Raw genomic sequence first — 13,321 nt, forward strand, 5'->3', positions numbered from 1 at the left:
GGAACCAATAATCAATGCTGAGGGAGACACTGAAAAGATGTTACCACTCCAGCCAGAGCCTAGTAACAGCTGGAGTCATGCAGCTGGGGCCACTCAGCAGAAGCTGTACATATGAAGGAAAATTCATTGCCAGAACCACAGCACCAAAGTGGGAAAACAATAGGACAGAAAAACCTAACCTTTCTTTCGCTATTGACCTACAATGTTCTGCCAGTGTTTGCCATTTACTGGACCTACCTAGAAATCAGCCAGAAGGACAGTCTTGTAAGGCATTCCATAGCAGTCATCGTCTTGGGGCGTAAAACAAAGACAGGCAGACAACAGACTAAGGTGGGCACAAGATGGAAAATAAGCATAGGTACTCTCTATAGTCCAAAAATGTTTGTATTAGATATAGTCAAGATGAAAACAGATTAAAAGGCTAACCAATCCACCTGTAATTTACCACATTCAAGTAGAAGACTGACTTGGAAGATAGTGGACAGAACCTTCTACTCCTCAATGGAGACACATATTTTTTCAAGCTCATAGGACCTGCAATTAGTCTAGGGTGCCCAGCTACGTTAAGGAATGCTGGCCCAATGAATATGAAAACACTGAAAACTCAGTGATGTTCTCTAGTATGTACTGCTTCCAGTTATATACTGTTTTTTTTCTGTTCCTCATAGGCAAATAAAAGCTTAATGCAGCAATATCAAAATTACTGAAAATATAAAATGACTCCTTTCCCTTTTTCTGGCACCCAAAGATTTAAGTAAACTATCTCGACAAAATCCATCTCAGATACCACTGGAAAAACATACCTTCCAGAGAACAGTATGAGCAAAGAGAAAAATAATTAGAAATTTTAAAATTATCTGTTTCAAAAGAAGATCTACTTTAATCAATTGGAAAAGTTCTCCTATTCCAAAAATCATGAAAACTATTTTTATCTCTATTTTTATAGTCTCAATTAGTTTCAGGAATTCATAGATGTAATTAGATTAGAAAAACTTCTAGGTGAAAAAATTATTGAATCAAAAAAGAAAGTGGATAAAGTAATTGTAAAGGTACATTTCATATATGCATGAGTTGGGTTGATTCAAAGTGCAGAATTAGCAAAGACAATGAATTTGGGAGATCACAGAATATTTCCCACCAGTTTCATCAATCATCATGAAAGGATTTACATTTCATAAATGAAATTCATAGCATAATGAAGGCAGTTAAATTCAATGAATGAATAAAAGGTTAGTGGTATCACATACACAATTCCCTGTCTTCCTTAATCCTAGTTTTCTGTAGGCACTAGAAGCTTAAACTCAAAGACATACATAATCAAGCCCTTATCACTACACTTTATGGAGTGTGGAATTAATCTCTCTGCCTTATGCCTGATATTTGGTATGCCAGAGTTAGGGGCTTCATTCTCCTTAGAAGTACTAAAATTATTTGCATTTCCTATGACTAGGTGATTTTTATTAATTACATACAATGAGTCCTGAGAGTTATAATATATTCAGAGATTGCATAGGCAGTAAGCTCCTTGACATTATTAGTCTTGTGATGATTGTTTGTAGCTGATTGCAAAGGCAAGGGCAACAAAAGCAAAAATAAACAAAGGGGACTACATCAAACTAAAAAGCTTCTGCACAGAGAAATAAGTCATCAACACAATGAAAAGGCTACCTATTGAATGTCAGAAGATATCTGCAATCATGTATTTGATAAAGGGTTAATAGAAGGAACTCATACAACTCAATAACAAAAAACCAAATAATCTGAATTAAAAATGGGCAGAGGATCTGAACAGACATTATTCCAAAGAGGACAGACAACAATCAGGCACATGAAAAGATGCTCAACATCACTCATCATCAGGGAAATGCAAGTCAAAACTATAATAAGATATCACCTCACACCTGTCAGAATAGCTAAAATCAAAAAACAAGAAATAACAATTGTTGGCGAGGATGTAGAAAAGAAGAATTCTCGTGCACTGCTGGTGGGAATGCAAACTGGTGCAGCCACTATGGAAAACAATATGGATGTTCCTCAAAAAATTAGAAGCAGAACTACTATATGACCCATCAATTCTACTTTTGGGTATTTATCCAAAGAAAATGAAAACCCCAATTCAAAAGACATATGCACCCCCATGTTCAATGCAGCATTAATTTAATAACCAAGGTATGGAAACAACCTAAATGTTCATTGATGGATGAATGAATAAGGTGTGTGTACACACACACACACACACACACACACAGAGGAATATTTTCAGCCATAAAAACGAATGAAATCTTGCCATTTGTGAAAACATGGATGGACATTGGGGATATAATGCTCAGTGAAATAAGTCAAATAGAGAAAGATAAATACTGTATGATTTCACTTACATGTAGAATTTAAAAATCAAAATGAAACAAAACAAAATTCACAGATACAAGAACAGACTGGTGGTTGCCAGAAGGAAGGGGGGAAGGAGGGAATGGAGAAAGGGATCAAAAGGAGCGAATTTCACTTATAAAACAAATAAGTCATGGGATGTAATGTACAGCATGTACAATAGTCAGTACTCTTGTATTGCCTATTTGAATATTGCTAAGAAAGTAGGTAGATTTTGAAAGTTCTCATCACAAGAAAAAAATTTTTAACTATGTATGGTGACAGATGGTAACTGGACTTATTGTAGTGTGTACAAATCACAATGTATACAAATATCAAATCATTATGTTGTATGCCTATAACTAATGTTATATGCCAATTATACTTCAATTAAAAAAATATAGTCAACAAAACTAAGAGGCAACCCATGGAATGGGAGAAGATATTTGCAAATGGCATTATGGATAAAGGGCTAGTATCCAAGATCTATAAAGAACTTCTCAAACTCAATACCGAGAAAATGAATAATCCAGTCAATAAATGGGCAGAAGACATGAACAGACACTTCTGCAAAGAAGACATACAAATGGCTAACAGACATGAAAAAATGTTCAACATCACTAGTCATCAGGGAAATACAAATCAAAACCACAATAAGATACCACCTTACCCAGTTAGAATGGCAAAAATTAACAAGACAGGAAATAGCAAGTGTTGGTGAGGATGTGGAGAAAGGGGAAACCTCCTACACTGTTGGTGGGCATGCAAGCTGGTACAGCCACTCTGGAAAACAGTAGAGAGGTTCCTCAAGACATTAAAAATAGAGCTACCCTACGACCCAGCAATTGCACTACTAGGTATTTACCCCAAAGATACAGATGTAGTGAAAAGAAGGGGCACATGCACCTCAATGTTCTTGGCAGCCATGTCCACAATAGCCAAACTGTGGAAAGAGCCGAGATGTCCTTCAACAGATGAATAAAGAAAATGTGGTTCATATATACAATGGAAAATTATTCAGCCATCAGAAAGGATGAATACCCACCATTTGCACTGACATGGATGGAACTGGAGGAGATTATGCTAAGTGAAATAAGTCAAGCAGAGAAAGACAATTATCATATGGTTTCACTCATAATGTGGAACATAAGGAATAGTGTGGAAGACCACAGGGAAAGGGAGGGAAAAATGGGAAGAAATCAGAGAGAGAGACAAAATGAAAGACTCTGGACTCGGGGAAAAAAACTGAGGGTTACAGAATGGAGGGGGTTGGGGGGATGGGATAGCTGGGGGATGGGTATTAAGGAGGGCACGTACGGTGATGAGCACTGGGTGTTATATGCAACTATAATGAATTGTTGAACACTGCATCAAAAACTACTGATGTATTATATGTTGGCTAATTGAACATAATAAAACAATATATTCAGAGATTCCAAAGCAAATCCATCAATACCCTGCAATATTTTTAACTAATCAAATCAACAAATATTAAGTGTCTGTTATTGACTCATCACTATTCTAAATGGTAATGTGGTAAGACTAAATCACTATCACTTGGAATTTAAAAGTCAACTGGGAATGATAGTAAATAAGTAAACAAACATATGATACCATGTAATGATACCTGAAGAGAAAGTAATAGGGATGAGATAGGGTGAGTAAGTGGTTAATTATTTTACATAGAGTGGTCAGAGAAGCCCTCTCTAAGGAGGTTAACATTTGAGTAGACACCTGAATGTTGTGAATGTATGAACCCTGTGAAGATTTGGGGAAAGAACATTCCCATCAGAGAGAATAATTGTGGTACTACTGCTAATTGATTATGTAATAACCACTCCCCACGCTATCTTATTACTAACATAACCTGAATTTTGCTATTAACGGCAACCTATCCAGTCCAAAATGATGAATCATTGGAAATCCCATTCCCTTTTGCCAAATACTAGTTTTCCCATTCTTCTTCAAAGCTAGAAGTATTCATGTTACATAATTCTAGTCATGAGACACAAAATCTACTGGGGGGGTGATTGGGTAAATTTTTGTTTCTTTGTAGAAATAAAAAGAGGCCAGTACAAAAGAACTTAACTACTCAACCCCCACATTCTTTCACCTGCCTTGATCTATATATGATGCCTAGGACTGAAGCAAACATCTTTTTTTTTTTTAAGATTTTATTTATTTATTTGAGAGAGATAATGAGAGAGAGAGAGAGAGAGAGAGCACATGAGAGGAGGGAGGGTCAGAGGGAGAAGCAGACTCCCTGCTGAGCAGGGAGCCCGATGCGGGACTTGATCCTGGAACACCAGGATCATGACCTGAGCCGAAGGCAGTCGCTTAACCAACTGAGCCACCCAGGCACCCTGAAGCAAACATCTTGTGATCATAAAGTGACCAGCATTAGCATGAAAAAGAGGAAAGATAAGAGCCTGTTACTGGGTCCTTGAAGACACTGTTAAGCCATTGAACCAATGACAGAAATCCTGGCCTCATGACTTCATTGATGGGGCTTCAATGGCCTTGCCAGGAAAATGTGGTTTCAAGGTCAAGATCACAAGGGTGTGACTCTAAGATCTCTTGTTCAGATTTCAAAAAGTTTTAAGATAGTGTTTCACAGACCCATTCAGCTAAACAAAAAATATTCTAAGTATCTTAGGATGACCTGTTAGGTCCTCTCTGCTGGATAGGAGAGCCTCTAAGATTCTTAAGGATATTGTACTACAGCACCCTGGCTCTCAACCAAAGGTAAATAGTGGTCTGTCTTAAAGATATTCAGGAGTGTAACAGTTGGCTAAGATCATAATTTGATATACAGAAAGCCTACAAAATCTGTAAGATTCATAGCATCTGAGACAGGAACAGTGACAATTTAAATGGAAAGAGGTTTTTGAACTCTCAACTTTCTACAGAGAAGACATAGGCTGCAAAGCTACTCAGTTACAAATACAAGCTCTTTCCCATGGAAAAAGAAGGTAAAGCCAAGCCCCAAGGGCAGAGGCAAGAGCTTCAAAATGATGGCCCACTCACTGCTGTATGCTTCACTTTCCCCTTTTTCCACCTTTGGAATTTAAGTACCTCCTGTTTTCCTGTTCCTTACTCACCATGTATATAGGACACAGATAATTGGTCTCTTCAATTCACAGGTCTTAAGATTGAAAGGAGCCATACTCAAGAAGCCTCATCCACCTGGATAAATTCTATACTTCACGCCTAAGCCTGATGTAGTAATAGCATTAGCCAAGGATCTTAGAAGGTAAGTATAGTTTGCATGTAGGAGGTACATGAATTACTTGTGGGTAGAGATAATTAATGGTGGTTAATCTCCAAATACGGTTCCCAATGAACATCACTTTCTAAGATTCCTGCCCTTATGTAGTCCCCTTCCATACCGAATCAGGGTTGAGCCTGAGACTTGCTTTAACTAACAGAATTCAGTAGAAATGACCCTGTGTTTATTCCAAGCCTAAGTCATAGGAGGACCTGAAGCTTCTGTTTTTGTGTATTGCAAGCCCCAAGCTGCCACATAAGAAATTTAGCTGCCCTGCAAGAGAGACCACATGAAGAGGCAGCATGGAAAGGGATAATCCCTAAGGTGATACAGGGGTGGTGGTGGGGAGTGGGAAGAGATACATCAAACCAGATGTTCATGCATCCCAACTGAGCCCAGATTTACAGCTTTCCCCATCAAAGTGTAAGACATGTAAGTGAACCTCATGAGTGTTCCAGCCCAGTCGAGCTCCTAGATGATTATGAGCCTCACCAAAATTAAGTGGAGCAAACAACTTCCCACCTGAGCACAATCAACCCATAGAATCATGAGATAATAAAATGGTTATTTTAAGCCACTGAGTTTTGGAGTGATTTGTTATACAGCAGTAACTCACTTATCAAATGAAACTGAATATTTTGGAAGTTAGACTCAATAGAGAAAGTAAAAGGCAAACTACTAACTATGAAAAAGCAATGTCCACAATGGCCAAACTCGGCTGAAAGAGCCGAGATGCCCTTCAACAGATGAATGGATAAAGAAGATGTGGTCCATATATACAATGGAGTATTACTCAGTCATCAGAAGGGATGAATACCCAACTTTTACATCAACATGGATGGGACTGGAGGAGATTATGCTAAGTGAAATAAGTCAAGCAGAGAAAGTCAATTATCATATGGTTTCACTTACGTGTGGAACATAAGGAAGAGCATGGAGGACATTAAGAGAAGGAGGGGAAAAAATGAAGGGGGGAGAAATCGGAGGGAGAGATGAACCATGAGAGACTATGGACTCCGAGAAACAAACTGAGAGTGTTAGAGGGGAGGGGGGTGAGGCATGGGTTAGCCTGGTGATGGGTATTAAGGAGGGCATGTACTGCATGGAGCACTGGGTGTTATACGAAAACAATAAAGCATGGATCACTACATCAAAAACTAATGATGTATGGTATGGTGACTAACATAAGAAAATAAAATATGGAAGAGCATGGAGGACATTAGGAGAAGGAAGGGGAAAAGGAAGGGGGGGAAACTGGAGGGAGATATGAACCATGAAAGACTCTGGACTCTGAGAAACAAACAGGGTTTTAGAGGAGAGGGGGGTGGGAGGATGAGTTGGTCTGGTGATGGGTATTAAGGAGGGCACGTACTGCATGGAGCACTGGGTGTTATATGAAAACAATGGATCATGGAACACTACATCAAAAACTAATGATGACTATGGTGACTAACATAATAAAATTTAAATAAATAAAGTGGAACTTAATTAAAAAAAAAAAAAGAAAAAGTATGTGCCATGAATATACCAATGGTTAATATCCTTATAATGAAAAAGAGCTCACTACCAAACCTCAACATCATCACCAAGTCCTCACCAGAAAACAATGGACAAAGGATACAATCTATCTACTCCTACTAGGGACAATCAAAACAGCTAGTAAGTATGAAAAAGTTCTAATCATTCTTTAAAAGATTATTAATATTCAAATACTATTGGTTAGAAGGTAAAGTGGCAAAATCTTTCTGGAGAGCAAATTTGTCAACATGCCATTTCTATGAATATATGAGGGCATAATCATAGATCCAAATAAATAGTTACGTAAAAGGATGTTAACTTCAAACCTAATGTCCAACAATATAGAAAATGTTTAAAGGAATTACTATCTATATTTAAGGATATTCTACACCTTGCAGATTTTGAAGAAAATCAGGTAACATGCTTATAATGTCAAGTTTTGAAAAGCACAATATAAAATTATATATATACACACATAAATAATTTGATCCAAGTTTTTTAAAATAAATGAAAAATATGGTTATATATAAATAACAAAGCTGAAAGGGAAAAAATGGTTAAAATTGCAGTAGGATTATAACTACTTTTATTTGGTCTTTTATGTGTTTATTTTCTAAATTTTCTATAACTGTATTACTTTCACATTCAGTAAAAATAAGAATGTTATTCTTTCTAAGTTACACTGGTTTAAGCTACTGATCTAGGTATTTAAGAATAATTCCCCAACTAGGAGCACCTGGGTGGCTAGGTCAGTTAAGTGTCTGCCTTCAGCTCAGGTCATGATCCCTGGGGTCCTGGTATCAAGTCCCGCATCAGGCTCCTTGCTCAGCAGGGAGCCTGCTTCTCCCTCTCCCTCTGCCTGCCACTCCCCCTGCTTGTACACACACTCTCTCTACCAAATAAATAATTTTAAAAAAAGAATAATTCCCCAACTAGAGATATTTAATAAAATTATCTTTTAGAATTAGAAAGAGAATTTAGAAATGACCTGATACGATCTACCATTCAATAGATGAGGAAGTAAGTCTAGAGGTTTAGGTGCCCAAACTTGTTGGAAGTATTTAGAGGCAGAAACTTACTTAGAATTCAGATTGTTTACCCACTGACCAGTACACATTTTTACACTGCTTTATGAGCTACCTATAATAGTGATTCAAATAAGAAGTAAAGATCTAAGTAGAATGTCATTTTGAGAAATGCTTTAACCCTTTGAATTTATATTCAGATCATTCTCATTTTAAACTAGAAAATTATTTGTAATAAGAATAATCTGTTATTTCCTATAACAGTTTTATTAAAAATTTCCACTGAAATAACTTCCCAAGATTTTTAAATTTTCTTTGAATTTACATCTTACTTTTGTTAAACTTTCAGCTGAATTTTATACCCACCCATGAGACTAGTTTGTACTACGGGTATCTCACATCACTCTGCTTTTCCTTCAAGGGTTTTTTTTTTCCTCCTCACCTGATGAATCTAAGTAGGGTAGGAAATGTTTAGTATACTTAGACACACTTCCCCTTGAAGACTTTTGAATGCATTTTCAATTTGTTTTTTTTTTAATGAATTATTTAGTTTTCCCTAATTTTATACTTTTATTTCTTTTTTAAGATTTTATTTATTCATGAGAGACAGAGAGAGAGAGGCAGAGGGAGAAGCAGGCTCCCAAGGAGCAGGGAGCCCAGTGCGGGACTCCATCCCAGGAGCCTGGGATCATGACCTGAGCAGAAGGCAGGTGCTTAACCATCTGAGCCACCCAGGCGCCCCCTAGTTTTATACTTTTAATATGAGGGCAGCTACTTTTAGTTCAAAGTCTTCCTCTGAATCTTGGCTTTGAGACCTACTTTTTGATTTTGAATCTGGGGAAACTAAGTTTGTGCTCTTCTTTCTAGCTAAGCTTAGATGGTTGCTTTGCCATCTAAGTTCTGCTGGTGATGAATCTAAGATCCTCCTCTTTATTTTACCTGGATATATATAGCTAGTTTTCAACTTTACCTCTGATGGAGATGAGTCTGTTTTTAAAAGGCTTGGATATCTATCTTTCAATTTTACTTCTGGTGGAAAGAACATATTTTTCATTTTTCCCTCTGGCACAGCTTTTGATTGGTATTCCTCTAAAGGTGATGTTTTGTTCTCCTCTGTTATTGTCGGGATAGGAATAACAGGCAATGGAGTTTGCTTTGTTGATTCATCTATTTGCTTTGTTGACTCAACTGTTTGCTTTGTTGACTCATCTGTTTGCTTTGTTGATTCATCACTTTCAGGAGCAACAGCATCTGAATTATCTTGATTTGACTGGTTCAGAGTTGGTAGAGTCATACTTCTCTTATCATCATTACCCGGCAACTAGAAAATATATGAATAAAGCAAACTACCAATTAATCATTACTGACTAGGAAATATTTAAAAATAATAAAATTGGAATTAAAAACCCTTATCTGTTATCATAAAAAGTGACCATCAATATCTGTCAATTATTACATTCCTTATTAAAAGAGTTAAACTCTCTATTTGCCTGAAACCATGGACTACAGATTATTCATTAAAATGAATAATATTCATTATTCATTATTCATGATCACACTGCTTTATTTTTTTTTAAAGATTTTATTCATTTATTTGACACAGAGAGAGAGAGAGCACAAGCAGGAGGAGCGGCAGGCAGAGGGAGAGGGAGAAGCAGACTCCCGCTGAGCAGGGAGCTGACGTGGGACTTGATCCCAGGACCCTGGGATCGTGACCTGAGCCAAAGGCAGATGCTTAACCAACTGAGCCACCCAGGCGCCCCAATCATACTGCTTTATAAAGCAGTGGTTCTTATATATTCAGATTTTATAAATCAGCAACATCTTAAAGAAAATTGAGGGGTCCAACATTTTGCTGTTATTATGCTACACTAATATATCATAATAAAGGAAATTTTAGGGATACCTGGGTGGCTCAGTCAGTTGAGTTTCCGACTCGTGATTTCAGCTTAGGTCATGATCATGGAGTCATGGGATTGAGCCCCATGTCAAGCTCTGTGCTCAGCTGGGGATCTGCTTGAGATTCTCTCTCTCTCTCTCTCTCTCTCTCGCTCTCTGTCCCTCCCCCCACCATGCACTCAAATGCATGCTCCCCAAAATAAATAAATCTTTTTAAAAAAATAAAAATAAGGGAATTTCTAATAGCAAAATAGCACAAAAAATATCATAAAATCAAATAATATTATGTGAACTCTATTTTTTTTGCTTCTATTTTAAATGTAGATTATAAATCCATAGAGAAAGTAAAGAATGTGGTAAAGTCTGTGGCTTCCATTTCCAAGATTATTTTGCAGAATTTTATGCTTTTATTTTTACTTGTTGCCCCCTTTCTCTTCATCTTTTGTCCCCTATCTTTGTATGTATTTTTAAATATTACCATTTTATGCTGTAATTTCCCTTTTAAGAGTGTAATTTAATTTAAATAAATAATGTAATTGTATAGATATTGCCACAATAGAAATAACCATAAAAACCTGAATAACTTCTTGGGTGCTTATTTTTCCATCTATAAATATTTCTCTATTTATAAATGTTTCATCCCCGGGCGCCTGGGTGGCTCAGTTGGTTAAGCGACTGCCTTCGGCTCAGGTCATGATCCTGGAGTCCCGGGACCGGGTCCCGCATTGGGCTCCCTGCTCGGCAGGGAGTCTGCTTCTCCCTCTGACCCTCTCATGCTCTCTCTTTCTATCTCATTCTCTCTCTCAAATAAATAAATAAAATCTTTAAATAAATAAATAAATAAATAAATAAATAGTTTCATCCCCTTATAAAATAGTGACTATTAGAAGTTCTCTTCCAAGTTCCCTTACCTCACTTGGAACAGTTTCAGCTTCCTCCATTATAAAAGGGACATCTATTAATAAATTAATAGAAGTATTTTATTATTATATATAAAATAAACACATTTATACATACGTACACTAATAAAATACTATTTTAATTTTTCTCACCAAGAATAAAGAATAATTTAAATAAAGGAGCTATTCAAACATAAATACTATTTAGTAAAAACAGGCTGATGAATCTCTGGGAAGATGGGGGAGTGGTAAATTGAAAAAGTGTGGAGATAAAATGAAAAATGCATTAAGTGGTAAGATTTCAGATCCATCAGTGTAAGACATAAAAACAGATATACAGTATATTTTTCTACAAGTCAAGAGGAAATAAAATAAATCCAGATGGGCAGTGATAGAGTTGGGATTGGAAAAAAGAGACTGAAATAAAGTTGCATGTAACCAGAGAAAGTAGGACCATTTAAAAGAGGCTGATCGAGATGTAGTGAAAAGAAGGGTCATATGCACCCCAATGTTCATAGCAGCAATGTCCGCAATAGCCAAACTGTGGAAAGAGCCGAGATGCCCTTCAACAGATGAATGGATAAAAAAGATGGGGTCCATATATACAATGGAATATTACTCAGTCATCAGAAGGGATGAATACCCAACTTTACATCAACATGGACGAAACTGGAGGAGATTATGCTAAGTGAAATAAGTCAAGCAGAGAAAGTCAATTATCATATGGTTTCACTTATTTGTGGAACATAAGGAAGAGCATGGAGGACATTAGGAGAAGGAAAGGAAAAATGAAGGGGGGGAAATTGGAGGGAGAGATGAACCATGAGAGACTATGGACTCCGAGAAACAAACTGAGGGTGTTGGGGGGGGTGGGTGGATGGGTTAGCCTGGTGACGGGTATTAAGGAGGGCATGTACTGCATGGAGCACTGCGTATTATATGAAAACAATGAATCATGGATCACTACATCAAAAACTAATGATGTATTGTATGGTGACTAACATAAGATAAAATTTTAAAAAATAAGAGGCTAATTGAAGCACTTGTAAAATTTTCCTACAAATATGAAGATTATATATTTAGCAAGTAGAAAAGGAAAACCTTAAAGGAAGAGAGATGGAATAAAAAACTGAGATACAAAGGAATGTGTTAAGTCTAGTATAACACAAAATTTATTATGGTCATTAGCTGTGTGACTGGTCAGCTTAGCCCATTTTTCTGAGCCTTGGTTTTCTCATATGTAAAATAGGATTAATAATGGCTTATCTTACAGGTCTGATATTAAGTATATATAAGATATGAGCAGCAATATGGTTAAATGCTTAAGCTCTTGGGTCGAATGGACAAGGTTCAAATTTAATTCCTATCAGTTGATGGCTGTGTGACTTCTGACTGGTTAATCTGTCTGATCCTCAGCTTTCTCATCTGTAAAATATGGATAAATAATAGCACCCTCAACTGACTGCTATGAGGACTGATTTATATAATCCAGGTGAAGGCCTGCAATACAGTGGTCAATAACTGTTAGCTGAAGCTATAAGAAACTATAGGAATACCAGAAAAAAGAAGTCACTAGACTTGAAACAAACTCTTCAGATAAGAAAAAAAAGAGAAAAAAAAAAGTTGGCAACCAACAATGACTGAGGCGTGTTAACCTCAAATCTTCAATAGTGATACTGAAGATGGAAATTGTGATTCTCCTACACCTGGAAATTGAACATTTCAAGGTAAAGAGTAGGCTAAAGACAGCATAGCTCTGCTAGGCTGGCTAATTCTCAGAGGTTAGGAAATGAACATATCAAAGGCTGAGGTAGCCAGGAAGTAGAAATAGGGGAAGTAGAGACGTAACTTGTGGCACAAGTCCTGTAACAGTAAGTCGTTATTCCACACCTGCAGAATCCAAGATTTTACAGATACAGTTTATGCAACTATTTTAACTTACTTTCCATGACTCTTTTAACAGAGATTTTTTTAAAAGACTGCCAAATAGGGGTGCCTGGGTGGCTCAGTCGTTAAGCGTCTGCCTTCGGCTCAGGTCATGATTCCAGGGTCCTGGGATTGAGCCCCGCATCAGGCCCCCTGCTCGGCGGGAAGCCTGCTTCTCCCTCTCCCACTCCCCCTGCTTGTGTTCCCTCTCTCGCTGTCTCTCTCTCTCAAATAAATAAATAAAATCTTTAAAAAAAAAAAAGACTGCCAAATAATATCTTCCATTATCTTACTGATAATTTGTGATAAGTTCTCAAATTTAATGCTAATTGAATTTACCATCTCCCTCTCTCTGTCCTTCCTTTCACTCACACACACAGACACACACACCTCTACTTAAAAGAGACCAATAGCCCTAC

General features: G+C 37.1%; 1 protein-coding gene across 19 annotated transcripts in view; it reads right to left on the reverse strand.

The window, feature by feature from the left end:
• Positions 1-13,321, reverse strand: part of C2CD6 (C2 calcium dependent domain containing 6) — a 146,109-nt gene that overhangs the window by 66,464 nt on the left and 66,324 nt on the right. For 18 of the 19 annotated variants that reach the window (XR_003519454.1, XR_003519455.1, XR_003519452.1 and 15 more), the window contains 2 exons: positions 10,989-11,032; positions 9,149-9,499 (listed from right to left, as the gene is read on the reverse strand). Coding sequence is in view for 13 of the 19 variants with exons in the window: in XM_027591437.1 (XP_027447238.1) it covers positions 9,149-9,499; positions 10,989-11,032 (395 nt within the window). In the remaining 6 variants the exon portion in view is untranslated. The remainder of the gene's footprint in view (positions 1-9,148; positions 9,500-10,988; positions 11,033-13,321) is intronic. The other variant, XM_027591438.1, reaches the window with a different exon arrangement.

Source organism: Zalophus californianus, chromosome 3 (genome assembly GCF_009762305.2).
Source record: "Zalophus californianus isolate mZalCal1 chromosome 3, mZalCal1.pri.v2, whole genome shotgun sequence".
In the NCBI taxonomy this organism is placed as follows: Eukaryota; Metazoa; Chordata; class Mammalia; order Carnivora; family Otariidae; genus Zalophus; species Zalophus californianus.